We start from the raw sequence: 27788 nt of genomic DNA, 5'->3' as shown, positions 1-27788 counted from the left end.
TCTAAGGAACTGTGCAGCACCACTGACAGTGCAGGACTAGAGCCTTTCATTACCCTTTAGCAACACCTTGCAGCTTCTCATTCCCCTGCAGACAAATCTCCCACAGGGCTGCATTTTTCATAGGCAGGCAGCATGGCCTAGCGTTATAGCCCTGGTCTGGAACTCAGGAGACCTGTGCTCTATTGCTGGCTCTGCCACTGGCCTGCTAGGACACCCTGTGTAAGTCACTTCACCCTGTGTAAGTCACTTCAAACCCCACACTGAGCAACAAGGGCTTAATGCAGGGGTGGGCAAACTACGGCCCGCGGGCTGGATACGTCCCTGCAGCGCCTGGCGCCTTCTGGCACCGCCCCCCGCAGCTGCCATTGGCAGGGAACGGGGAACCATGGCCAATGGAAGCTTTCGGGGGTGGCACCCACAGGTGAGGGCATCACGCAGAGCCCTCTGCCCCCACCAAAAGCCGCAGAGACATGGTACATGCTTCCATGAGCGGCACGGGGCCAGGGCAGGCACGGAGCCTGCCTTTGCCCTGTTGCACGCCACTGCCACCCTGGAGCCACTCAAGGTAAGCGGCTCTGGGCCAGAGCCCGCACCACAAACCCCTCCTGCACCCCGCATCCCAACTCCCTGCCCTGAGCCCCCACTGCACCCGGCCTGCACCCCAACCCCCTGCCTCACCCCCACACCCCTCCTGCACCCTAACCCCCTGCCATACCCCTCCTGCACCGCCACCCCCTGCCCTGAGCCCCTTCCTGCACACCGCACCCCCTCCCGCACTCCAGCCCCCTGGCCTAGCCCTACATTCATGGCCCTGCATGCAATTCCCCACGCAGATGTGGCCCTTGGGCCAAAAGGTTTGCCCACCCCTGGCTTAAGGGCTCATTTTGGGCTCAGCCAGCCCCGCCCCACCACAAGAGCAGCAAATGCTTCATCTGCTGGAGGAATGAAAAGGCAGCAAATTAGCTCAGCTGGTGAGCAGTGCTGAATGTGAGCAGACTTGCAGCCCACAGCTCCAGCAGAGCAGAGCAAAACCTAAAGGCTCTGATGCAGCTGCCTAAAGGGGCCCTCCGTGAGGAAAGAGGACCCTCTGCAAAGACAAGCAGAAAGGGAAGTATTTTGTGGTGACTCCCTTTTGCTTCCTTGGGATTTGGATTTTCCCATCAGGTGAAGGCCTTGGACTGAGGTGACCCCAGGAGGGGAGACAAGAGGAAGAGGCCCAGGGAGGACAGCCTTAAGTAGTCTTGGTTGCCAGGTTACTGGTAGCTAAAAGGGCCCTGGGTTGGAGCCTGGTAGAGTGGGAGGGCCCGGGCTCCCCTCCCCACAAACCCCTTGGCAGTCTGGGGTTGTGGCTGTGACCACGAGGCCATGCTTCCCAACCAGACCCTGAGTGGTGACCATTACACAGGGTTATGGAAACACAGGTGTGTTACAGAAATACAAGTGTGAACCTCAACTCTCCTGCCTTGTAGATGGACCTCGGTCTTGAATTTTCCCTTTCATCCCCTCCCTGGTTCTGAAATCACCAAATCTTCAATGCTGGAGCATTTAGCTGCAGTTAGAATTGCCATCTTTAAAAGTATCAGGGGCTAGCCGTGTTAGTCTGTATCCACAAAAACAACAAGGAGTCTGGTGGCACCTTAAAGACTAACAGATATATTTGGGCATAAGCTTTCGTGGGTAAAAAAACACTTCTTCAGGTGTTTTTTTACCCACGAAAGCTAATGCCCAAATAAATCTGTTAGTCTTTAAGGTGCCACCAGACTTCTTGTCATCTTTCAAAGGTCATCATCTGGACTATGTGGCTTCAGGCTGGTGCACTGTTCAGAAGTGAAATGCTACCTTAGCCCTGAAGACATCCATTGTTCATTGGTGAACAGGTTCAGATCACATAGGAACCAACCCAAACTCAGCTTCTTAACTAAGTTTGAAAAAGTTTGGTTAACGTTTCCGCTCGTCATTAATGTTCATTTTTTCATGTCTCTCCCAGATTGTGGCTAGAAACTACAGATCTATAGCACAAAAGGTCATTCCTGTGGTCTTACTGCCCTGACTGGAAGCAGGAGACATCTCCTAAGAGAGCTTGATGCAAGGCAGAATGACCTAGAGCAGGTGAGGGCCACATCGGGTTTCCAAAATTGTATGGAGGGCTGGTTAGGGGAGGCCATGTCTCCCCAAACAGCCAGGTGTGGCCCAGCTCCCGCTTCCTATCCGACCCCCACCTACGGCTCCCCCGGACTCCTCCCCATCCAACCCCCCGGTCCCCTGACAGCCCTCCTGGGACTCCAGCCCCATCCACCACCCCTTGTCCCCTGACCAGCCCCGGACCCCCTACCCCTGACTGCTCCCTGCCGCCCCATCCAACCCCCCCACATTCCTCACTGCCTCCCCGGGACCCCTGCCCTCTACAACCCCCCTGTTCCCTGCCCTCTGACCCCCCCCGACCCCATCCACACCCCTGACCACACCCCCGAACTCCTCTGCCCTCTATCCGACCCCCTCCCCGCCCCCTTACTGCGCTGCCTGGAGCACCAGTGGCTGGCGGCGCAACAGCCGTGCCGCCCAGAGCACCATGTCAGGCCGCGGCTCTGCATCTGCACTGCCCAGCCGCCCAGAGCATGGCGCGCTGAGGGGGAGAGAGAGGGGGAGGGGGAACAGCAGGGGAGGGGCCGGGGGCGAGCCTCCCAGGCCAGGAGCTCAGGGGCCAGGCAGGAGGGTCCCACGGGCCGAATGTGGCCCGTGAGCTGTAGTTTGCCCACCTCTGACCTAGAGGAATGGGCATAAGCTAAGGACTTAGCACTTACAGGGGTCATTCCTGAAACTTCTAGTAACTCCCTTGAGCAACGCTCTGTATCATCACTAATGAGGATAATGATCCTTCCCCACGTCTCAGGGACTAGACAACATTTTTAAAGGCAAGTGATGCTGTTCTTATGACTTCTCCAGACCAATCTGGCAGACTTCAGATAAGTTTAAAGACTACATATTTGACTTAGCCCTGTGCCAGTGCCTGAGCTCCCGCCGAAGTCCATGGAGCTTGAGAGCAACTGGCAATTTGCAAGAGACATTCCACACCTTTGAGAGTCACGCCTCCGCACATGTCCTAGGCTTGCAAGTCAAAGGGGAGCCATGCATGGCAGTGAAGACAGGCACCAGCCCTGGCTGTGGAATCCCTTTTCAGCTGAGTTGCTTACTTCCCAGACACAGGTAGTCTCGTGGTGGGTAATTTGATTAATTTCATTCTAATTAATTCTGTAATCTCAAACTGTTCCTGAAACCTGTGCAGAGCCCGTCAAGGTAGAAGCACAGAAGGCGACACAGGCAAACTAAAGATTCAGTCCACTGGCTTCTCTATATTTATCTTACCAAGAAAAACAGCCAACAGCAGCATCTTCCAGCCTGCAGGGTCCTGATACCAATTTCTGTCATGCCCACGTTTCCCGGTGGTCCAGCTCAAGAAAGGGGTGGACGTGACTGCATCAGAATTAGTGTCCTCTGGGCTATAATCATCGCAGGCCAAATTCATCCCTGGAGTTACAGTACATGGGCTGGAGGGGGGTTAGCCCCATGGTATTGTGGGGGACAGGGAGGGAAGGAGAAACAAAATGTAAGGGAAAGTCCTCTTGAACATAGGAAACTGTTCCAGTCCAACATGCCCCATCCAGTTCCTGACTGTCCCCCCTCACCCATCCTTTCCCTGCAGCATCCCACATCCAGCCATTTGCTTCAATTCACCCTCTGCAACCTGTTTTGTCAGCAGCCCTCTCAGCCCTGAGAAGTAAATTAAGGGGGCATCTCTGTCCCAATCCCCTACCCTGGTAACTTCTGTTTGTTCCCCTTTGCAGAAAGCAGTTCTGTACAGGTCCCCCATTTTACTCCCACTTGCCGCACCATCACATTATTTCCCCCTCCTTGTTGATGCCTTCACTGGGGCAAACTGTTTCCCTCAATCCTCTTTGGAATTTTAAAAATCCAGCAGGGAGTGCTTCCTAGTGATCAGAGCTGGGGCCAAGGAGTCAGACCTACTGGGTTCTGTGCCCACCTCTGCTACTTACTTGCTGTGTGACCCTGGGCATGTCACTGCCTCAGTCTCCCTATCTATAAAACGGGAGTGTTGATCCAGATCTTCCTCACAGAGTTGTGAGAGGATTCACTCATTAATGCTTGCGGAGCACATTGAGAGGATTCACTCATTAATGCTTGCGGAGCACATTGAGCTCCTCACATGGGAGAGGGCAGAAAAGGGTGAGGGTTAGAGATTAGTGTCTGCTATATCAGATTACCCCAAAGTCTTACTCCTTTCCAGTGCAAATTAGCCCAATTTCCTCAAACCTTCCTGAAAACTTAAATTCTTTGGACTTGGTGCCTCCTCAACACCCGCCTTTGTGGCAGGGCCATAATCCCCTTGCAGTGGGATCAGGGCCGGATTAACATTTTGTGGGCCTAGCGCCAAACATATTTGTGGGCTCCCATAGGGGCAATGGAGCATGGAGCAGGAAGGTCAGCCCACAGAGCGAGGGGGGCAATGGGGCATGGCAGGAGTGGCCCCGCTCTGCCCAGCCCAGTGCAGGGCACTATTTACAAACCGGCAGTTGCCAGACACACAGTGGCCTGCCCGGACCTGTGCTGCCAGCGTGCCCCTTCCCCTCGGGGGTGGGCCCATGGCACGCCACACAGCCCCCCCGCCTAACACCCCATAGGTGCTGACTCTGTGGGTGCTCCGGGGCTGGAGCAGCCACAGAAAAAAAATATATAGTGTGGGCTCAGCACCCACCGGCAGCCCCGCCAATCAGATCCTCCCCCTCGTCCTCTCCACCTTCTGCCTGCTGCTGATCAGCTGTTCAGCAGGAGGTGCTGGGCAGGGAGGAGCAGGGGCAGAAAGAGGCGGGGGCACTCTGGGGAGAGTGCAGAGTGGGGCAGGAAGAGGCGGGGTGAGGGTGGAACGAAGGCAGGAAGAGGTGGGTGGCAGGGCCTCGGGGGGAAAGGGTGGAGTTGGGGTGGGGCTTGGCACAGAGCTGGGGGTCAAACACCCATGGGGAAATCAGAGATTCAACACCTCTGCAACACGCCCCCTGACTCCCTATGGCCAGAGGCCCCCCCACTCCCCCCAACATACACACACACAAATGCAGAGCGCCCTGCACAACCCTGCAGGCTGAGAGAAACAAGTGGTGGACGGGGGCCAGCAAGCGGAGCAGGCCAGGGCCCCTTCTGAGCATGGGCCCGGCTCCATGGTGCCAGTGGCACCATTGTAAACCTAGCACTGAGTGGGATGGGCCCTAGGCCGGCATACAGTATCCCCAGCGGGGTCTCACTAGGGCCTTATCCAGGCCCAGCGTTGCCTCCTTTGCTTTGTGTTGCACCCTTTTGCTAATACAACCCAGTGGGTCCCCTTTGCGGTCACCTACTGCTTTTGTTTGATCATCAGAATGATTTTCCCACAGGAACCCCCTGATTCTTGGAGTCTGAGCTCCGTGGTTGAACAGTTAGTTTCTAAAACAGTTTGGGAGCTATAGAAAATCTTCCCTCTCCACCCAGCTCTGTGTATACAGGTTGCATTACCTGAGTTAAGGCTCCAGCCACAGGGAACCCATTGCTGACAACAAAATATTTTGAGTCGTTTTTCATGTTATGTATAAATGCATTTTTAAATACAAAGTCTGAGGCCCTTGTGTGCCACAACTTCAGAGCTAATCCTGAAGAATACTTCCTTATTTATTTACTGCTGTGTCACTGGCTAAATGGAACCCTGAACAACATTAACAAGGAAATAAACATGTAACATGGGAGCCATGTTATCAACACACTGCAAGAGCCGAGGATGGGGCCATGTGAACGGCATGATGAGGTCGTCAGCTTGACAGATCTGAAACCGACGGGGATGAAAACATTAAAATTGATCATTGTTGGTGCTGCTTCTTGCATTGCGGTGGTAGCAGAGGCTGGGGGGAGGAGGGATTGATTGACCACCCTCTCCCCCCAAAATGGTATGGCAGCAAAGGGGCCCCTTGGCTGCCTGTAAAGGGAGGGTGCGGGAATTGACAGCTGTGAGGCCCTATGCTTTTTGGAGTAGGAGGCTGAGTTCTAGCCCCACCGTGACCTTGAATCAATACTTACTTTTGTAAAAGAGAAAATTCTTTCTGCAGGATTGATGGATATTTTGTCCAACTAAAAACCATGACAGATGGGTTTTGTTCAAACCTCTATGCTTTTTAAAATTGCATTTACACTTGCTAAACAAGAACTGTGTCTGGAACAAACCTGTCTCCCGCTCTCTTTTCATTTTCTCCTCCTTTGGGTCCGGGGCAGCCACAGGGCTGCTGGGAACCTGTGCCCAATTTAGAATTGGGTCCTGCTCAGATTCTTTGGGTTTATTCTTTTTAACCTAATTTTTTGCTGTTCAGAAAACAATGCTGCTCTCTACAGAGGAAATGGGAGTTTAGGTTCCTTTTGGTTGAGATATTAAACTCGTGGTCCCTACAGATCCCATAACACATTGCCCAGTGGATTGTACACTGGACTGGGAGTCTGAAATGCTGTGTGGCCTTAGGTAAGCCACTTTCACTCTCTGTGCCTCAGTTTTCCCGGCTGAAAAAGGGGGGATAATACTACTTTTCCTGCTTTGTAAAACCTGTTAGATTTATGGATGAAAAGTGCTCTATAAGAGTTCAGTGTTGTTATCAGTGCTTTTTTTAAAAGCAGTGATGCTAGCCCCTGGCAACAGTGCAGCTCAGATAATTACATTCTGCCCAAGTAAAAGTCCTCCTGTTTTACCAGTGAACACTAGTGTTGCCTTCCCTTCCATTCTGAAACTGCTGTTTTCTCTTAAATAGTTGTCATGTCTCTTTCCCCCCCGAAGTGATTGCATTCAGTGGTAAGTGTTGGCACTCTTATGCACTATTGCGTGTTTTATAGTAAAGGGCTTTTGGGATCTATCAGGATGAAAAGTGCTGTAGATATATGACAGCATTCCTAAGATTCTGCCATGAACTGGCTAGTGCACTGTCCTCTACAGATCAAAGCAGGACAGCTCAGCTGTGTGTCATAGGCCCTGTACCTCCTAACTCTTCATGGAGATTCTCTTTTAGCTTAAGTGGTAAGGCCCTATGCTTTGGAGTAGAAGACTCCAAGTTCTATCCCCACTGGCACCCTAAAAATCCAAGTGTCCACAATCTGCAGCAGAACTACAATTATTTTTGCCTTTTCTTTTCTTTTTCAAAGAGATCATCTTCCTAGCTGGAGCTCTGAGCATATCCTTCTGCTTTACAGTCCCACTCTCTGGATCCCATATTGCAGCCACCACCTACCAGCACAGCAAAATTGGGTTTCGGTTCCTGAACAGCACTGAAGCTGAGGTGCGGAGCTGGCTGAAGGGCAGCTGGTGTTTGCCTCCTGCAAAAAGACTAGTCATTCCTGTCCAGTCTTTTTATCTTGTTGATTTACAGAACTTCCTAGTGCTGGCAGCAGGGCAGGGAAGTAGCCAGGACACTTCCTGTTAACCTTTATCCCTTTGCAGTTCTGGCCTTTCATAAGAACGGCCATACTGGGTCAGACCAATGGTCCATCTAGCTCAGTATCCTGTCTTCTGGCAGTGGCTGGTGCCAGATGTTTCGGAGGGAGTGAGCAGAACAGGGCAATTATCAAGTGATCCATTCCCTGTCATCCAGTCCCAGCTTCTGGCAGTCAGAGGTTTAGAGACACTCAGAGCATGGGGTTATGTCCCTGACCATCTTGGCTAAAAGCCATTGATGGACCTATCCTGCATGAGCTTATCTAATTCTTGTTTAACATAGTTACACTTTTGGCTTTCACAAGATCCCCTGGCTACGAGTTCCACAGATTGACTGTGCACTGTGTGAAGAAGTACTTCCTTATGTTTGTTTTAAACCTGCTGCCTATTTATTTCATTGGGTGACCTTTAGTTCTTGTGTTATGAGAAGGGGTAAATAACACTTCCTTATTCACTTTCTCCACACCAGTCATAATTTTATTGACCTTTATCATATCTCCCCCCTCCCCCCCAAAAAGCTTCACACATTTGTTTCATGCCATCTTTGTTTGTCATTATCCTCTTTCCTTACCAGTGTCATCATGTCCTGTGGTTGTCTAATGGAAGATACACTCCTATTCCCAGTGCGATCAAACATTATAGATTCTTTGGGTCAAGGTTCTTCTTTCTGTTGCTGTAAAGTGCCAGGCAAAGGTATGCGGCAAGATACCTATATCTGTGTTACACTAATGGTTCTGGATTACACTATGATGGTTCTGTGATGTGATGCAATGAAGAGATGGGTAGACACCACCAGCACAATGTGAGGAGGGATGAAAGTGACACAGGTTACCCAGGACAGGTGAGAAGGGAGAGAACCACTCAGAAGCCAAGGGAAAGGGAGTGTTGTGTGTACCCTGGAGCAGAGCAGTGGGATGGGCATAGACTGGGAGACCAAGAGAGAAGAGAGGCCTGTGCCAGAAGCAGAGGGGCGCCCTCCTAGACATAGGGTCTGAAAGGCTGCCCCTCCCTTCCGATGGTGGCTGCTTTAGCTAGGAACCCTTCACAAAGATGGCGGCGGGTAGCCCTCAAAAAGACGGCGGCTGTAGTTAGGCGTGCCCCTCACAAAGATGGCAGTTGCGTTCGGGCATGCCCCTCACAAAGATGGCGGCGACTGCCCTCACAACGGTGGCAGTTGCGTTACGGCATGCCCCTCACAAAGATGGCAGTTCAGGTGTCGTCCCCGATAGCGGGTTGGTACGTGGCCCGTACCAGTAAAGGGACCGTGCGCATGCGCAGTTGTGGCAAAGCGGAGGAAGATGGTTAAGAAGCGAGAGGGGCTGAGCGTCGCTCAAGAGGTGACAGCCCCTCCCCGGGCCAGCTTGGAGCGGGGTCACTGGGGGATAGGCCAGGAGGTGTGCGTTGGGGGGCGAGAAGGGGGCACGGGGTGGGAGTGATGTGAGGGATAGGGGGTGAGGCGAGGTGGGAGCTAGCCTAGGGGGCAGGGGCGAGGTGTGGGCGGGGGTGAGGTGAGGCCCAGGGGGAAGAGGGGAGGGGGAGGGGATGAGTGGAGGAAGGGGCGGGGAAGAGGCGAGGTGTGGGGCAGGGGTGAGGTGGGGCCTAGTCTAGGGTGCACGGGCGAGTGGGGAGGTGAGGTGGGGGAAGGGGCGAGGTGTGGGCTGGGAGCAGGGGTAAGTGGGGGGTGAGGTGGGGATGCAGGGAGTGGATTGGTATGTGTAAGGGAAAGATCTTCATTGATGGGCTAGCCTGCCCCCCAAATCCATGGGGCCTCTCCTGCGGATTGTAGCTTCAAGAGTATCCCATACCTCTGGGACCATTTCTGCTCTTCCCCTGCAAACTGTGGCCCTGGCTGGTGCTGCTGTTTGGAGTTTTTCTGTCCTGCTGATGTCATGTTTCTGCTCTCCAACTTACTCCCTTCTGCCTTGGGTAGGGCTCTCCCTTGGAGGAGGCAGTGGTTTGCAAACACTTTTGGGGAGTGAGATTAAAAATCAATCTCTTCCTAATGAATAGGAGTACTTGTGGCACCTTAGAGACTAACAAATTTATTTGAGCATAAGCTTTGTGAGCTACAGCTAACTTCAAGAAAGTGAGCTGTAGCTCACGAAAGCTTATGCTCAAATAAATTTGTTAGTCTCTAAGGTGCCACTAGTACTCCTTTTTCTTTTTGCATATACAGACTAACACAGCTGCTACTCTGAAACCTGTTCCTAATGAATTAAAGAAATAGGCCAGAACCAATCAAATGAGATTCAGTAGAGAGAAATGGGAAGTGGAGACATAATCCAGTGAACACATACAAAACAGAAATACAGGTAGGGCAAAAACATCATTGAAAAGGCTTGTATTGCACTTTTTGTGTGCCACTGTGACCAAAAAAGCAAATGTCTTATTAAGCTCTATTTTTTTTTTATAGGAGTGTTGCGTGTGGTGGTTTTCTGCCCTGTTTAGCCCTATTTAGGCCTTTATTTGAGACAACAGTTATTTCTGGGCACCATGTTTCACTGATAGAATTCAGAGGAGAGCAGTCCTGAATGAAAAAAGGTTTGGACAATAAGCCCTAGCAGAAAGGGTTCAGAGTACTGAGGATGTTTGGTTTGGAGATATGAGAGCCAAGAATAGACATGGTGGTAGTTTCCACCTCCATGAAGGCACATTATAAAGAGGACATGGCCTGATTATACCATCTGATCACAGATTGAGAAGTGATGGAGCTTTAGTTGCAGCAGGGAATTCTGGTTAAACATTGGAGGGTATGAGGAATCTTTTAACTCCAAAGAGTTTGGGTGATGAAACAAGCTGCTTTAGGATGGTGTAAAACCACCTTCGCTGGGGCTGTCAGAGGCTGAGACCTGAAACCTGTCTACCAGAGGGTGGTTTAAGGATATTGACTCAATCCTGCCACAATGATGGGGAAGGGACTAAGTGAGTGTCCCTTCTAACTACAAATGATTCTGTGAAAGGCAATTTTAAAAAAGGGATGAATTTGGTCTCTTTAAGCCAGATGGAGTGGGATCGGAGTCTTTGGTTTGAAATATGTGGACACCTTTCAGATGCATCTTCATCTTCAGCATTTAAACTTTCATTTAACACCACTACCTTCTAAGCCTCGGTGCTTGTGAAGAAAACCTTCCAAATAGGAATGGATTTGAGCTGATGCAAGACTCTTCCTGAGCCCTGCTCTAAACACAAAGGCACACTGCCTCAACTAAAAGTGTAATGTCAAGCAGATGCAACTTTGTGTGTGGATGCTCGTGCCAGGTTTAAGCCAATGCAAATATTTGAGCTTGCATCTATAAATTACAGATGCAAACCACATCAGTTTTAGCCTGGTTTAAAGGGATGTAACCAGGTCCTCACACAAAGTTGAATCCATTTGACATCATGCCTTTAGTTAAACTGTTTCAACTTCTGTACTTAGACAAGCTCAGGATCTTCCAACAGGCAGCCCCAGTGACAATGCTGCTATTCAGAACTTCCCTGAGCCCTAACAGCAGGAGAAATTAGCAAGACTCTGGCTGGTTTCATGGGCACTGTTCAGAATCTGGTAGGTGGTGGTTTAACTCTGCTTCTGCTTCGGAAAGTTATGAACGGCTGTGGTAGATACAGGAGCTAATTACATAGGGAAGGAAGGACCCCCCCAATGATGGCGAATAGGTGGGTGGTTGATGCCCTCACTCCCATCTCAGTAGCCACTGGGCTGGGAGAAATAGAGTTGGGCACCCAAATAACAAACAGGAGCCTGTAAGGTGGAGGTCCAAGAGAGAGGTAGCTCCTAGCCAAAAGTGATCTGAAAAATAAGTCCCTAGGAGGGGCCTGGGGAAAGCACCCTGGTAGGAATCCTAGCACGCTCCCTTCCCAATGTTTGGAGTAGATAGTGAGGGACTGAGCTGGTGGATCCTCCGTCTTCATTCTGTTGTATTGGCCTCTGGCTAGTAGGTGTCTGGTAAATGTTTTCAGCCCTGCTGGATGTACTATCTATTGTTGGTGAAATGATTTGCTGAAATGTAAAATTATTGTAAGACCATAGTGAAAATTGAAATAGGTCTATTAACCAAGAGGTTAGCATGTGAACCTAAACAAATTCAATCTCTGCTGGGCTGATATTAATAATCGAGCCTACAACAATGGATTCAGGAACCATTGACTAACAAATGGAGAGAAATGCCTTGAACCTGTTAGCAGATGACAAGGGACAAGACTGCTTCTCGGAGGTGATTTTCCCCCCAATGCTTTTGTTTGGCTTTGATCTGTTTTATGAGGGTCATGAGACAAAAACCTCATTACCTAACGCTGTTGGATGTTGGCGTATGTGTGATATGGCTGTTTGCCAGCATCTTAATTAGGGGATTCATAAAGACAGAGGGCAGATGTCATTTCTTGAAAAGTGCTTTTAGCCTTTCTGCGAGGAAGAATGCTTTTATTAATTCAATACAAAATGTATTAAAAAAGGATCCAATCCAACTCTGTAAGCAAAGCTGTTTCTTTCCTTTCCTGCCATGTACGAGAGGTTTTGGACTCCCTTCCCAAGACTGCCTGGGCAAATGAGATTTGTAACAAACATAAAGCCAATTTGGATTGAATCTGCCCCAAATCTCTGTATTTTCAGAGGTCTCCAGATGGCACATGTATGAAGCCAGAATTCAGTGCAAATTACTGTGCCTGGTGGTACCTCTCACGGCAAGGGATTCAGCTGGCTTCAGAATGTTCTGCAGCTTGCTTGTTATGTGCAAAACTGCTGGTCCCTCACCCCAGAGCTCCTTTCATAGCAGTTGATCAGATAGCAGGAGGGCAGTGGCTGTGCAGGTGAAGGGCAGCTGTGCGTGCTCTGATTGCTCTCTCAGTGCTGGTTATTAAACACCTGCTTCAGTTATTACTTTAAAGTGAGACTGCTACTAGTTGAAGCTGATGTTGACTTAAATGAAGTCCTCTGTCTGGCTATGGAACAAATAGAGCTCAGACAGCTATAATGTACACAACATGTGGGAAGCTTATCAGCCCAGTCCTGGAGGGGACCCCCTCTAAGGGCCATGGGGAGTAGGGGAAGGAGTGTGGTCACTGTGACCCATTCACTTCTTGGCAGAGGCTACCAATAAGGAGACCAATTGGTGTGAATTATATTGATGATCCTGTGTCCCACGAGGAACCTGGACCAAGAGTAACTCCTATGCAGCTTCATTTCATACGGGCCTCTGATAAGTCTATGGTTGTACCCTAGCTAACCTCTCCATGCATTCGTTAGTAGGAGCAAATGCTTTCCATCTACAGCAAGTTCAAACACACAGCTGTTTCTAGGAAAGCTCTGTGGAGAGTTGCCCCTGGGGATTTTGTGGAAGCTTTACCGTTTCTCAAGTTCTAAAGTTTTACAGTCTACTGGGCCCTTGGGAGATTCTCTGGCAGGCTTCAGAACAAGGGGTAATTCTCAACTGGGTTGCTTTCATTTGTTCCCCATCACTTATTATATTTTTTTCTTTTCTTTTGCTGGCAGCAAAAGGCCGTGTGGACTGTGCAGCCGGTGAGAAATACACATGCGCAGTGCCAGCTCCTGAGTCAAAAACCCCAAATGAGGCAATGGAGCTGCCATACTAGGATAGCTCATACACACAGCCTTCTGCCCATTTCTACTGCCATTCCTCTGACAATCTCTAAGCCCTTCACAAACAATTAAACCTTCCAATCCCCTCACCCTCGGGAGGTAGGTAGTAGTCCCCCAATTTACAGGTGTTGTCACCTGCCTCCAAGGTAACACAGGGAATCAGTGTTAGGGACAGGAACAGAACCTAGGAATCTTGATTCCAGTCTCTTCTTATACCCACTAACAAGGCAGAAGAACCAGGGAAAAGAAACAAAATGTCCAGAGGAAGGGATTTTGTTCCATCACGAATATTCCCCATTCTCTGTGTTCCTAGTGGAGATTATTTTCACCTGTTTGTGCCCCAGCCTCAACAAAGGGGTCAGCACAGCTCTGGGGAACATAATTTGTTGCTTCTGCAGGAGCCCAACTTTGGTTTTGATGAAATGATAAAAAATAGCTGGAACTTTTTAAACATAACTAAGAGTCTGGAGGATTTTAGGTGGTAGAAAGTCAAAATGTGAGGGAGTGGCACAAAATAAACTCTACTTACATCATATTGAATGGTGAAAGTGGTGAGTGAAGCGTGCACTGAGAGATGGAAAACAAAATGAGAGACATCCTTAAGGAAGAGCCAGTAGTTGGTGGCTTTGAGAGGGGAACGGAGAGCACAGGAAGGAGAAGAGACATTGGGAGGAAATGCTGGCCATGACTGATTAAGCATTGGTGCTAGCTGTTGACTACTCTGTTGTGGGGTTTGTCTAACTAGACTAAGATAAAAGGTGAACGTGTTAGCTGGCATGTGTTACGTGTTCTGTCTACACTATGCGTTAACACAAGTTAGTTAAAACACTTTAGGTAACACATTTTAAAAATGCGCCTTTTATCATCCCACTCGACACAAGCTGTTGGAGGGGTTTCTTTGATGAAGTGCTAATAATATAGTTGCTTGTTAAATATGACCACTCACTTCCCCCCAACCCAGGAAATCCAGACCATGTTCCCTGGATCAGTGCAAACTGTGGGCTGTATAGGATCAGGGAAAGCTGGTGTTCTTGCTGCCAGGAGGATCCACACAGTGTTTCATCAATGACAGCAAGGTCCCATCTCTCTGTATCAGTCTGTTGTCTCTAGTGTGGTACACAGATTGTAAGCCCCTTGGGGCAGGGACCATTTTTGGATCTGTGTTTGTACAGTGGCTGGTCCATGGCTCCTAAATGCTATGGAAATACAAATACTACTACTACTGACTTGGAAACTGCAGTCTGATAAGAAGCTGGGGGGCTTGAATCTCGCTGTTATAGGTGCCAAATTATTGTGTGTGGGGGCCAAAGGGATGTCTTGTGGCACCACCCCGCTGGAATTGTTGGGGGTGGGAACAGTGGTTACAAAATCCCACACCAGCCCTTGTGTTCCTGTCCCAGGCAGACCCTACGGTGCAAGAAGAGAAGCCACCTTTGGCCACCAGCTCCACCAAATCATAATTTGTGGCTAGTGGAAAAATTCTACTGCTGGTTCATGGTAGAAGGGGCAAGTGCTGCCTTGACTTCACCAGACTCCCCTGCTGCTGCCCTCTAATGAGCCCACTCAGTTACTGCCCTCATTGCCCTATGCTGAGTCTGGTCAACTGCACCCCTCTGCGTGAGCCTTTCTGTGCTTGCCCTGAGCAGAGTGAGAGAGAATTGTTAATTAGTCCAGGATTGAGTTGTAAGTGGTTAATCAGAGATCAGTGTCATTGATTTTCCTGTGTAATGATTGGTGGTAACATCCTTTCTCACTACCTTGGAAGGTGACGTGGTCTTCGAAAGCCAAGGCAGCTGGGTTTAATTCCACCAGGTTAATTTACACAGAAAACTGCTGTTCCCCAGCTTGCAGGTTCTAAAGTATCTCACCAGGTGAGAGCTAATTCTTCTGGCTGCTTGTCCCTCCTCAGCCCTGCTTCTGCAGCCTGCTGCTCATGCATAGCACAGGGTGTGGTGGAAGATGATTGCAATGGGGCTAGCAATGATTTCAAAGCTAGTTAATGTCAAAGGTCATGTTCTTCGTGGGATTTGCGTGTCACCTTGTCTAATTATCCCTGATATTTCTCCCACTGGACTGCAAGCGTGTAAGGCAGAAGTTTCCCTCTGGAAAGCTTAAAGCCCTGATTGCTGGGTTTGGAATAGCCAGGATTCCCTCCAGAATTGTTCAGCTGTGGTATAATTGATTCCTGGGGGAGTCGTTCCCGAACTCAAGCATGTTGGTCACCTCTGTTTGTGCTTCAGCCATTTGATTTTTTTTCTTCCTCTTTCCTTTCCTCCTCACCCCAGAATAAAGGCAGCTTCTTGGAAAATAAATTAACCTACTAATTAGATGACTAGCTTAAGTAGCTGCAGTAACTTCTTGCTGCACCGTGACTGAACCCAGATGCTTGGTGCAGTATGGCGATCTCTCAGCAGGGCAGAGGCAACGGGGATGGTTTTGGCCTTGCTCTACTCTACCAAATATTGGAGACCTCTGTGCTGAGCCTGTTTGTTCATCTGTGGTTCAGGATTTCTACAACTAGTCTGTGCTGGAGGCCATGGAGCTAACAGATTTTAATGAGGAATGTGACATCCGCTGCTCCCTCCCACCCCCCATCACACAGCCAGCCTGAAGTGCCTAATGCTGTCTTAGAATCTTAGCATATCAGGATTGGAAGGGACCTCGGGAGGTCTAGTCCAACCCCCTGCTCAAAGCAGGACCAACACCAACTAAATCATCCCAGCCAGGGCTTTGTCAAGCCTGACCTTAAAAAGCTCTAAGGAAGGAGATTCCACCACCTCCCTAGATAACCCATTCCAGTGCTTCACCACCCTCCCAGTGAAAAAGTTTTTCCTAATATCCAACCTAAACCTCCCCCACTGCAACTTGAGACCATTACTCCTTGTTCTGTCATCTGCTACCACTGAGAACAGTCTAGATCCATCCTCTTGGGAACACCTTTCAGGTAGTTGAAAGCAGCTATCAAATACCCCCTCATTCTTCTCTTCTGCAGACGAAATGATCTTGTTTCCCATTAGCGTCCCTGACTGCTTGTTCCCCTTTGCAGCACTAATTCAGGGCCTAGTTCCTGAAGTTCTTGCCAGGATGAACAATCTCTCCCACTTGATCCCCTTCCTCACTATGTAAACATCCTTAGGTCACTTCTCTGCCCGTGGGTAAAGGGGCAAAGCCAAGGCAAATAAAGGAGAGGGACAGAATGAATGGAGGAGGATCAGATCTTAACAAGAGGCACTGGCCTCTACAGGCTCTTCAGCACTACTCCAGTTACAACTGGAGTTGATAGCCCAAGGATTTAGCACCCTAGCTGTGTGGGATGGAGAAGTACTGAATTCTTACAATGATAAATATCCATGTGCTGTGACGGCTGTGTCCCAACCAACTTACCCACCCGCTCCGCTCAGGCCAGGGAATCGGAGAGCCTCATGAAACCTATAGCTCAGCTGATTTTTAGGAGTGAGGTGGCAAGATACTGCAGTGGGGCTGCCACCCCGTCTCCTGAGCTGGGAAGGCTGGAGCTGCTGGGCTGTGGAGGGAAATCGGATGCCAGTGATGATTGTGGCTGCTGCTGTGTGTTTCAGATTGATGGCCTGGAGGAGAAGCTGTCCCTCTGCAGACAAAGCATAGAGGTGGTGGACCTTAAGCTGCGCAGAGAGGAGCTCAGTCCCGAAGGAAGGTACTGGTGATTCCCCTCTATTCAAACCCAGATAGTGATGCTGCAGGCTGTGTGCTCATGCAAACCACTGACCGTTAGCTTTGTTAGTAGTACCCAGTAAAACCCCTTTGCCAAAAGAACAGGAATTTGCCAGGCTGGGCCCCCTTTTTGGAGCTTGTTTAGGAATGGAGAGAACTGGTTTTCTTTCTCTTCCAGGGAGGTGGGGGGTGACATGGTGAGAGTGCTGAGCTTGCCTTCAGCTTCCCTGTTTGCAAACCCTCTGTGCATGCAGCCCAAGCAATGCCCAGTCCAATTTACCCTGGTCTACACTACGAGTTTAGGTCAAATTTAGCAGCATTAGGTCCATTTAATCCTGCACCCGTCCACACGACCAAGCCTGTTTTGTCGACTTAAAGGGCTCTTAAAATCGATTTCTGTACTCCTCCCCGACGAGGGGTTTAGCGCTAAAATTGACCTAGCTGGGCTGAATTTGGCGTAGTGTGGACGCAATTCGATGGTACTGGCCTCCGGGAGCTATCCCAGAGTGCTCCATTGTGACCACTCTGGACAGCACTCTCAACTTGGATGCACTGGCCAGGTAGACAGGAAAAGCCCCGGGAACTTTTGAATTTCATTTCCTGTTTGGCCAGCGTGGCGAGCTGATCAGCACGGGTGACCATGCAGTCCTAGAATCGCAAAAGAGCCCCAGCATGGACCGAACGGGCGGTACTGGATCTGATCGCTGTATGGGGAGAAGAATCCATGCAGGCAGAACTCCATTCCAAAAGACAAAATGCCAGTATATTTGCCAAAATCTCCAAGGGCATGATGGACAGAGGCTATAACAGGGACACACAGCAGTGCCGCGTGAAAGTTAAGGAGCTGAAGCAAGCCTACCAAAAAACAAAGGGTGCAAACGGTTGCTCCGGGTCAGAGCCCCGTACATGCTGCTTCTATGATGAGCTGCATGCAATTCTAGGGGGCGGGGGTCCCTACCACTATCCCACCACTGTCCATGAACACCTGCAAGGGGGGAGTCTCACGCAACAGGGATGAGGATTTTGTGAGTGAGGAGGAGGAGGAGGAGGTTGAAGATAGCGCACAGCAGGCAAGTGGAGAATCCCTTCTCCCCGGCAGCCAGGAACTGTTTATCACCCTGGAGCCAATACCCTCCCAAGGCGGGCTCCCGGACCATGAAGCCAGAGAAAGCACCTCTGGTGAGTGTACCTTTGTAAATATAATACAGGGTTTAAACGTGTTTAATGATTAATTTGCCCTGAAGACCTGGGATGCATTTGCGGCCAGTATAGCTACTGGAAAAGTCTGTTAACGTATCTGGGGATGGAGCGGAAATCCTCCAGGGACATCTCCATGAAGCTCTCCTGGAGGTACTCTAAAAGCCTTTGCCACGTGGTGGGGGAAGGCCTGTTCATGCTGAGCTGTTTGCGTTTAGCTGAGAGGGATCTTCACTGATACTAGCCACACGGTGGGCTCCCCCTATCATCTCCATCCCAGAAGCTAGCGCAGATAAAAACACACTCGCGATGACATGTTCTCAGAGCTCATGCAGTCCTCCTGCACTGAAAGAGCTCAGCAGAATGCGTGGAGGCAAACAATGGCAGAGAAAAGCGTTAAATGAATGCGCTGAGAGGAGGGAGGAGGAGGCAGGGTGCAATGTTGAGCCTAATGGAGGAGCAAACTGACATGCTCAGGCATCTGGTGAAGCTGCAGGAAAGGCAGCAGGAGCACAGACCACCGCTGTAGCCCCTGTATAACCTCCTGCCCTCCTCCTCAAGTTCCATATCCTCCTCACCCAGAGGCCCAAGAATGCGGGGAAGAGGCTACGGGCACCCAGCCACTCCACCCCAGAGGAATGCCCGAGCAACAGAAGGCTGGCATTCAATAAGTTTTGAACTGTAGTGTGGCCTTGTCCTTCCCTCCTCACCCACTCCTCCTAGGCTACCTTGCGAGTTTTCCTCCTATTTGTGTGATGAATTAATAAAGAATGCATGATTTTGAAACAATAATGATTTTATTGCCTCTGAAAGCAGTGATTGAAGGGGGGAGGTCAGTTGGCTTACAGGGAAGTAGAGTCAACCAAGGGGGCCAGGTTTTCATCAAGGAGAAACAAACAGAACTGTCACACCGTAGCCTGGCCAGTCATGAAACTGGTTTTCAAAGCTTCTCTGATGTGCAAAGCGCCCAGCTGTGCTCTTCTAACCGCCCTGGTGTCTGGCTGTGCGTAATCGGCTGCCAGGCAATTTGCCTCAACCTCCCACCCTGCCATATACATCTCCCCCTTACTCTCACAGATATTGTGGAGCGCACAGCAAGCAGCAATAACAATGGGAATGTTGGTTTTGCTGAGGTCTAACCTAGTCAGTAAACTGCACCAGCAAGCTTTTAAACATCCAAAGGCACGTTCTACCACCATTCTGCACTTGCTCAGCCTGTAGTTGAACTTCTCCTTACTACTGTCCAGGGTGCCTGTGTATGGCTTCATGAGCCATGGGAGCAAGGGATAGGCTGGGTCCCCAAGGATAACTACAGGCATTTCAACATCCCCAACGGTAATTTTCTGGTCTGGGAAGTAAGTCCCTTCCTGCAGTTGTTCAAACAGAACAGAGTTCCTGAAAATGCGAGCGTCATGCATCTTTCCTGGCCATCCCACGGTGATGTCGGTGAAACGTCCCTTATGATCCACCAGTGCTTGCAGCACCATTGAGAAGTACCCCTTGCGGTTTACGTAGTGGCTGCCAAGTTGGTCCGGTCCCAAGACAGGGATATGCATTCCGTCTATCGCCCCACCACAGTTAGGGAATCCCATTGCAGCAAAGCCTCCCACTATGACCTGCACATTTCCCAGAGTCACTACCCTTGAAAGTAGCAGCTCAGCGATTGCTTTGGCTACTTGGATCACAGCAGCCCCCACAGTAGATTTGCCCACTCCAAATTGATTCCCGACTGACCGGTAGCTGTCTGGCGTTGCAAGCTTCCAGAGGGCTATCACCACTCGCTTGTGAACTGTGAGAGCTGCTCTCATCTTGGTATTCTTGCGCTTCAGGGCAGGGGAAAGCAAGTCAAAGTTCCATGAAAGTGCCCTTACACATACGAAAGTTTTGCAGCCACTGGGAATCATCCCAGACCTGCAACACTATGCTGTCCCACCAGTCTGTGCTTGTTTCCCGGGCCCAGAATCGGCTTTCCACGGCATGAACCTTCCCCATTACCACCATGATGTCCAAATTGCCAGGGCCCGTGCTTTGAGAGAAGTCTGTGTCCATGTCCCCATCACTGTCGTGATCACGCTGCCGTCGCATCCTCGCCTGCTTTTGCAGGTTGTGCACGTACTGCAGGATAATGCGCGAGGTGTTTGCAATGCCGATAACAGCAGCGGAGATCTGAGCAGGCTCCATGCTTGCCGTGGTATGGCGTCTGCAGGAGAGCAGAGTTGCAACGGAAGCGGTGGATGACGACGGATGCCACGAGAATAGATATTTATACAGAACGACGAGAGGACCCGCGAGGTGGATTCATGGCACCAGGAGAGCGTGGAAGTGGTGGATGACGGTGGTTAGCAGTCCTACTGCACCGTCTGCTGGCAGCAGTATGGCGTCTCCACGGAAAAAAGATGTGAAATTATTGTCTGCTGTTGCTTTCATGGAGGGAGGGGCAACTGACAACATGTACCCAAAACCACCCGCGACAATGTTTTTGCCTTATCAGGCATTGGGAGCTCAACCCAGAATTCCAATGGGCAGCGGAAACTGCGAGAGAGCTACTCACAGTGCAACGCTCCGAAAGTCGACGCTAGCCACGGCACTGTGGAGGCACTCTGCCGACTTAATGCACTTAGTGGGGACACACACGATTGACTGTATAAAATTGCTTCCTAAAAATCAACTTCTATAAATTCAACCTAATTTCGTAGTGTAGACATACCCTCAGTTTCCAGAGTTTGGACCCCAGCACTGATAGGAAACAGCTGTGTGAGCTGGACAGATGTTCTGGGTAGCAGCATGCAACTGATCTTGCCTAGCCCACCTGAGCTCAGAGGTGCAGTAACTAGTGTGTGCTAAATATTCAAAGCACCCTAAGCCAAATCCTAGGTGGAATCCAGTCAGAATAATCCCAAGGGGACTGAATTTTGACTCCATCCACCATGATATGTTTGCATGGGGACCTGGTTGCAACAGGCATCCTGGTGATAGCCTAGAGTGGACCTAACTATGTCTCTCAACAGTGCAGTGAGATGGTTAGTTTCCATTTCCACTCCCCAATGGAACCTTGCAGTAATTTGGTCCCGCTAACCCTAGTAGTGCTATCAGCAGAGCCTTTCCCTGAATGTGATCACCCAGCCTCAGCCATGTCCTGGCTGAGACCTGTTTCTTCCATTTGTTAGCAGCCTATTGCTCCCCTCCTAACAGAGAAAGTGAGCCATCAAGTCTAGGCACAGGAAGAGAGCAGCCCACCAACTAGATCCTGTCAGCCCATTGTTCCATCTAATTTATTCTTCAGAGCTCAGCCCAGTTCTAGGTGTCCCAAGCAATGTGCTTTTACCACTTCCCTTGAGAAACTCTTTCAGACTTGCCATTAAGTTCTTCTATTCAGCCTAAATGTTCCTGGGCTTGGTTTCTCCCCATAACTCCTAGTTTTCCCCCATAGGTTATCATGCTCAATTTCTCTCCTTTCTCAGAGTTTTCTGTCTCCTCTCTCCCCACTTTTTCAGTCCTTATCTCTCAAAATTCTTTTTGTCCTGAGTTAAACTCTTCCTTGTATGTCACATCACCCAGCACCTTCTATGCCCTCCCTCAAGTTACGTCAGTCTCTTTCTGTTAATGATGTGACCAGAAGCCCCAACCTTACAGTGACCCACTGACTATCTCCCCTGCCCTCAAATTCAATGTATTGCCACTTATCGTTACCCTGAGTTCAGCCTTTCAGCCAGTTCCCAATCCATGTGATAAGGCTCCTGTCCTTAGAACAAATTTGTCAGGAGAGGTGCCCAGGTCTGTGACATCCAGTCAGTCTTCTGCCAAGGAAGTGACCAAGCTTGGCCGCTCATGCTTCTGCTAATGTCTAGCTATCTCCAGATTTTTTTTTTTTACTGTTTGTCCCATGAGGGAAGCTATTGACCTGGTGAGCCTAAATCACTGGGATAGGTCTGCTTTCCAATTTTGCTCTCCGCACCCTCCAAATAAAGCCTGACTGGATTCATAGTAAGTTTAGTGTCTCATTGCCTGGGCTCCGTGTCATTCAGTCCTGCAGAGCTGCATGTGTTCAGCTTGGCCATGCTTTTTAAACCGTCTCATTTCCTTCCTAAGCATGAGAGCCTTTCCCCTTGATTTCTCTAGCTAGGCAGGCTTGTAAGCAGGGATACAGCAGCTCAGCTACTTTGGAATCTGCACTCTGCATTTCCTTTTCCCCAGTGTATTTCAGAGTCCTTCTTTTCCTCTCCTGCTATTAATGCACCCTGCTTTATTACAGCCCTTCTCTCTTCCCTTAATGAACTGTACCATAAGGCTTGGATCCAGCTGAAATACAAGTGCCTGCTTTACCCTAAAGGGCAACAAACTGCCCTCTGACACAATGCCACAGGGCCTCCCTGGAGCAGGGAGATAGATAATTTGTTGTGTGTTTGTTCACCCCCCCCCCCCCCAGCTGCTGCAGCTTTCAGGCCTTTAAATTGTGGATTAATCAATCATTGTGCAGATGAGTATACAGGGTTTTCAATCACCCTGAATTGTGTGATACAGCTGGTTCTTACTGCAATCAGACAGCTCCTTTGCCTGAGCCCTTGGGGAGTTTGTGCAAAATGGGGGCCTTGGAAGCAAAGTGAAGAATGTTTCAATCTTTGGCTCTGAAATGTGGGAACAACATGGGGCCTGTGATCTGGTGAGCAGAGTCAGGGAGTTCTCTTCCAGACTCTGTACCAAGGCAATTCCCTCCTTTTCAGAGTGGTGGGAGAGGGGCACTGTGAGGCTTCATGTGTGCGAGACCATCTGTGAAAGTGCAGAAGCTTATTTGTATCCAGGGGTGTTTTGACAGGCCTGAGCCTCCACATGCCCTATTCCCAGGGCCAGGCGCTACTTTTCTTTGCTTTCCCAGAGCATTCTGAACAGCCCAGCCTGTGGGCATTTTCCTCACTGGATCAGAAGAGCTCATGTCTTCCCTAGGGAAGCCAGAGCTGCAGGGATGTGATCACCTACTGTACGAGGCCCTGCCTGTTCCTGGAGCGGACATCAGAGCCTCTTGCTCCAGAGGGAGCAGCTATCCCAGTTACTTGGAAAGGCATTTCCCCTGTGTCAGGTGGGAGTTGCTTTTTAGCCAACCCTGCAGCACTGTCCTAGTGTTCAAACAGGCTGCCCTGAAGTGGGTGTCTTAGCTACCATTCATGCACAGCAGTCTCCAGGGAGGAAGACTTCTAACCCTTTGGACCCTCCCCTTCTGCAGTAAAGGGATGACAAGCTGCCAGCCCCCCCAGGAGAATGGTGGAGGGTCTCATTTTGTGTACAGCCCAGAACTCCTCTTTTGGGGCAGAGGCTTTCCACCACCCTACTGCAGAGCAATAACATCTGCCAGTGTGTAACAAGGCTGCATATTCTCATTACAGAAAGTCACTGGAGAGAGAGAGAAGCCTGCTCCTGACCAAAGCTGAAACCTATGGTAAGGCCATCTTTCAATCTAGCCACTCAGAGCGAGCAGCAGCTGGGCAGGATAAGTGCAGTGCAGACTGTGGTCAGCTTCCCATTTAAACTCCTGCCCCACTCTCTGATTTGCCTTGGAGCTTGGGCTCAGCCAAAAAGGGACTTGGAGGGAGAAGTTGAGGCAGATCTATTCAGCTGCTTTTAATCTGAGAGCAGGCGCCTGCTCAGGTATCCCATAGCAGGGACCAGCCTGAGGCCCGTTAAAGGGGTCTGGCTTTGCAGGAAGTGCTGCACACCTGCCCTCTGGAAACCAGACCCCTTTAAGGCCATCTCAAGTTGGGGACCTAAGAGCACTCGTGTCTCTTGAAAGTCTTGGCCAGCAAATTGGCCTCCTCCTGTCTCAGTCCGAGAGTCATCACAAAGGTTCAAAAAATAAAATTCAATGCACCTGAAACCTCATCCAAATGCACAGTAGAAAACCATCCGGCAGGCTTCTACTCACATGAGTGTCTGCCCCATCTCTAGTGGCTCAGGCCCCAGGCTGTCCCTGGAGGGCACATCAGTCTGCACTGATGCAGCTGGAGCCAGAGCCAGCTCGGGGAAGGCTGAGCATCCTGCCCTCCCCATCCTATACCCATCCCCCCAATGGACTCATGTGAATGTGGCGTAGCCAGAGTCCCTCTCAAGTACTCTAGGCATGCACCATGGGTCAGCTGCTGGACTCCTTCCCCCCAATCACCAGCTTTGTATGTGGTGCAGTCCCCTGCACTTTCTGTTCCAATCTCCAGCCAGGAAGTGTGTTTTCCTCCCTCTCTCTTCTGGGTGTCCTGCACAGGAACTGTGTGGCATTAGGCTGCCCTCTGCTGGCAGAATTGAGGTTTTTTTGTAGCCACACAACTCTTAAACTTTTCCCCTCATCAGGTTCTGACACAAGGCTTAGTTAGATTCATTGGAGTCTTACCTGAGGCCTGCGGGCCTGATCCTGAAAGGGGGCTGCATGCCCTCCCTGCTCCTTGACATCAGTGGTAACTGGGGACACTTATTCCCTTGCAATGCCAGGGTCTGCCTGTAGCATCCTGTGCAGGGATGTTGGAATTGCTGAGCAGAGTTGCTGTGGTTGCATTAGTCAGCGCCCACTGCTCCTAGTTCCTCCCCGGGCAGAGGCATCAGTAGATGATTCCTGAGGCTCTGCTGCTGCATCACTGAGATTGATCCTCAACGGGTTTGTCCGCCATGTCGATCCAGACTCCTTGAAGTGAGTGAACGTGTGGGGCTTTCCCAGAGTGAGGGAGCTACTGGCAGCATTCCCTCATTGACACAGCAGCTTATCTGTGCAGTCCCCAGCGCACAGGTGGGTGTCAGCCATGCAGACAGGGAAGCTGCATAGAAAGCTGCCATGTGTCTTGTGCTGAGTACTGTACCCAGCACAAGGGGGCCTTGAGTTTTGATGCCTCCTCCTCTCCCCACTCTGCAACTTCCGTCTGAATAACTAGGCTGGGCTCAGCAAAGCCCGAGGTAAGGTTTACAACCTGTCGAAGGAAGGAAGAGACCAAGCTTTGTCTTCAGCCCAGGCAGCAGCAAGGATTGGCCTATCACCCACTTTGAGCAGGGTGTGGGATGCTGGCAGCAGCTGGGATATTGTGGAACTAACAGGCAAACCCTTTTCTAGATTAGCCCTTCCCCTGTCTTCAGGACACATCTGACAGAGCTCCGGATCCACAAACTGTCACTAAGCCGAGGGCAATTGGAGGGGACGCAGTGCGCTGAGCAAGCGGGGCTTGTGGGAGTTGAGAATTAGGACTCAGCCATGGGGTAGAGCTCATTACTCATTGTTACAGTAAGATTGCAGGGGGGGTCATGTGGGTAAAGCAGATTCAGACAGACCTGCTGCTGCACTCAGAACAAACAGCATCACCAATGAGCCCCTTAACAAGTAAGCACTTCTCGTAGTTTAACCTCCCCTTGTGAAGTCAGCTAGCAGCACAATGGTCCCTAAATAGACTGGATTCCCTGTGGCTGTTCAGCAGGGTGTATACAGCAGACCCAGTGCCACACTAAACACCCCTGCAAAGAGCTGAAATCCTGCTCTAGGAACCCATCACAGGGTAGGGGCTTGCCTGTCAAATGCTAATAGCTTACAGCTGCTTCAGAAAAATCCTGCAGGAGAGAGGACAGGACTGGCCTAGAGAGAACTTGGATCTAGTAAAGCAGAGAATCAGTATTCAGGACTCCTGGGTTCTGTGCTCTGCACTCTTGGCAGCCACCTACTGTCCCTGCCCCTCAGTCCCCCTTTGTCAGACAGGGCAGTGATCCCCACCCATCTTCACAAAGCATGTTGAGATCTCAGGCTGTGTGGCACAAAATTAGCGTTGAGCAGAATTCAAATGCTCCTTCAGACAAGTGCACTAGGCTCTGAACTACCGTGTGTGCTGCCTGTCTATCTTGCACTGCCAAACTCCTTTCCCAGCCCACAGGGGTTATCCGCCTGGAATCAGCAGTGGCGAGCAGGGAGGGATGGATCTGTACTAGTGAAGTGCCAAGGAACTGTTCAAAGGTGATACAATGTAAAGATCATTAACTGCTTCTGCACAGGCCACAATGCCTATTTTGTAGGAGACAGCAAAAGACACCTATTAGAGCAGCTGACTGTATGTGCGGCTGCCAGAGCTTGAGATGTGTACGGAGTTGTGGCCCAGGTCCTGATTCAGATGGTCACAGGGAAGAGTCAGGAGCCCAGCTGGGGCAGTGACACAAAGAGGTGGTGTTGGTTTTCTTTCCCATGTGAAGTTAGTTAGTGACTGGTGACAGGTGCTAGACAGTGTCCTGCAGAGATCCATGTACAGAACAGGTACAGCACTGGCAGCTGTCTTTATAACCACCCTCCCACACCCTTCTCCAGAAAATGAGGGAGGCATTCTATCTCCAGAGCCCATTCAGGCCTTGGCCTTCAACAAGGGGTGATTTGTACAATGAGGCTACCTAGCCAGCAGTAGGAATTGGACTGAGGCCAAACCCCTATTAGCGGATACCTTTCAGACACTACTGAACTGGGCGGGAGGCCTCTCTCTGATCTTGTGCCTGTCCAGTCCCTCACAACGAGGGGCAGTTTGAGTAGCAGAGCTCTGCATGTTTACAAGGAACTAGACTAGAGCAAAGCACCTGGCAGGTCGCAGCAGTCGGATGACCTTGCAAGGAGTTTCCCTCCATGAGTGAGGAAAAGGGGGTTTGCTGTTCCTTGGAGCAACGGGTGGCAGCAGGGGAAGCGGCATCTTATATGCTGGTTTGGTTTTGTTTTCCAGAGAAAGAACTGAAAGTGCTCCGTAAGGAAAATCGCAAGAATGCAGCCATTGCAATGGCCATAGTACTGTTGATTATTGTTGTTTACACCTGCTGGACAATGTAATCACGGTTCTCACGACTGACCACAGGGCTCCACTGCAAAGACCTCTTCCTTCAACCGATGTGCCTCCCACCCAAGGGCCTGGTCAGCTTTTCAAACCGTTAGTCACCTGCAGTCTTCACAGCCTGGACAGCCTTATCTCTGGCAGCTGAGGATCTTGAAGGCAAAGGGAAGCTACAGACACAGAACAAGTGGGTTTGGAGAGCAGACAAGTTCAGCTGGAGCCGTCTCCTCCACACACTGTCCTGGGGGGCCCATGGAACAGAGAATGCAAATTAATTTCAGGGGGATGAATGACCCAAGTTCCCCTTTTCCTAGTGGGCTCTCTCTGTTCCTTGCTGCTCACTACAAGGTTTTGGAGCCTGAAATCATCACTGCTCAGCCCAGTCAGAACCTGGGAAAGCTTCCCTCTTACTGTACTTCAACCCTGAGCTGAAGGGACCAATCTCTAGAGCTCAAAGGGGCATTCAGTCATTGTGCCTCTCTCCTGTGATTGCCAAAAATCCCCATGTGTAGTAAAGTGCCAGTTACAGGGACACTTTTCAAAATATCTTCCCGCTAACCTGTCGGGAGCCAGAGGCGTCACTACCTGAAAATGGGGTCTTGGGGGTGGTGTTTTCCTGCTGCTCAGCCAAATGAACTAAGAGGGCAGGAAGAGAATAGCAGTTCCTAACCCTGGGTGTTGGTGTGTATCTATGTACAGCCCCCTTGAGGCAGGGCCCAGCAAAGGGAACTGCCGTTTCAGAGGGATAGTTCTGGGACATCAAGGATCAAAACTCATTGACTTAATGGCAGGGGCACTCTGAACTCAGGGCTGAAGCTGTATTGTTTTTTAAATAAAGTCCTTTGAACATACGAAAGAGCAAATGCATCTGCCTGTAGCCTTCCCCTGCCTGTGCACTTCCTGCAGCTGGAAATCTCACCAGTCAGCAACCAGATGGCTAGTATGAGGCCCTTCCCTCAAGGCTGTGTCGGCCTGGCTGTAACAC

General features: G+C 50.3%; 1 protein-coding gene across 1 annotated transcript; it reads left to right on the top strand.

Annotated features, from left to right (window-relative positions):
* Positions 1-8740: 8740 nt before the first annotated feature.
* On the top strand, positions 8741-27659 carry CCDC167 (coiled-coil domain containing 167). The gene is made up of 4 exons (XM_084625249.1): positions 8741-8844; positions 16679-16773; positions 23366-23418; positions 26699-27659. Exons 1-4 carry the CDS (start codon positions 8806-8808, stop codon positions 26800-26802), a joined length of 291 nt encoding a protein of 96 aa, XP_084481375.1. The 5' UTR covers positions 8741-8805; the 3' UTR covers positions 26803-27659.
* Positions 27660-27788: the final 129 nt, after the last annotated feature.

This window comes from Lepidochelys olivacea, assembly GCF_965140295.1.
Source record: "Lepidochelys olivacea isolate rLepOli2 genome assembly, chromosome: 3".
Lineage (NCBI taxonomy): Eukaryota > Metazoa > Chordata > Testudines > Cheloniidae > Lepidochelys > Lepidochelys olivacea.
Note: the sequence above shows the minus strand (reverse complement) of the source record. Positions and strands in the feature narration are given on the sequence as shown.

What these genes read in the sequence shown, in the direction of transcription:
- CCDC167 (XM_084625249.1), top strand. Translation starts at nt 8,806, where the DNA reads ATGGTTAAGAAGCGAGAGGGGCTGAGCGTCGCTCAAGAG. An exon ending in GGCTGAGCGTCGCTCAAGAG is followed by an intron (nt 8,845 to 16,678) that starts GTGACAGCCCCT and finishes TGTGTGTTTCAG; the next exon opens with ATTGATGGCCTGGAGGAGAA. An exon ending in GACCAAAGCTGAAACCTATG is followed by an intron (nt 23,419 to 26,698) that starts GTAAGGCCATCT and finishes TTTGTTTTCCAG; the next exon opens with AGAAAGAACTGAAAGTGCTC.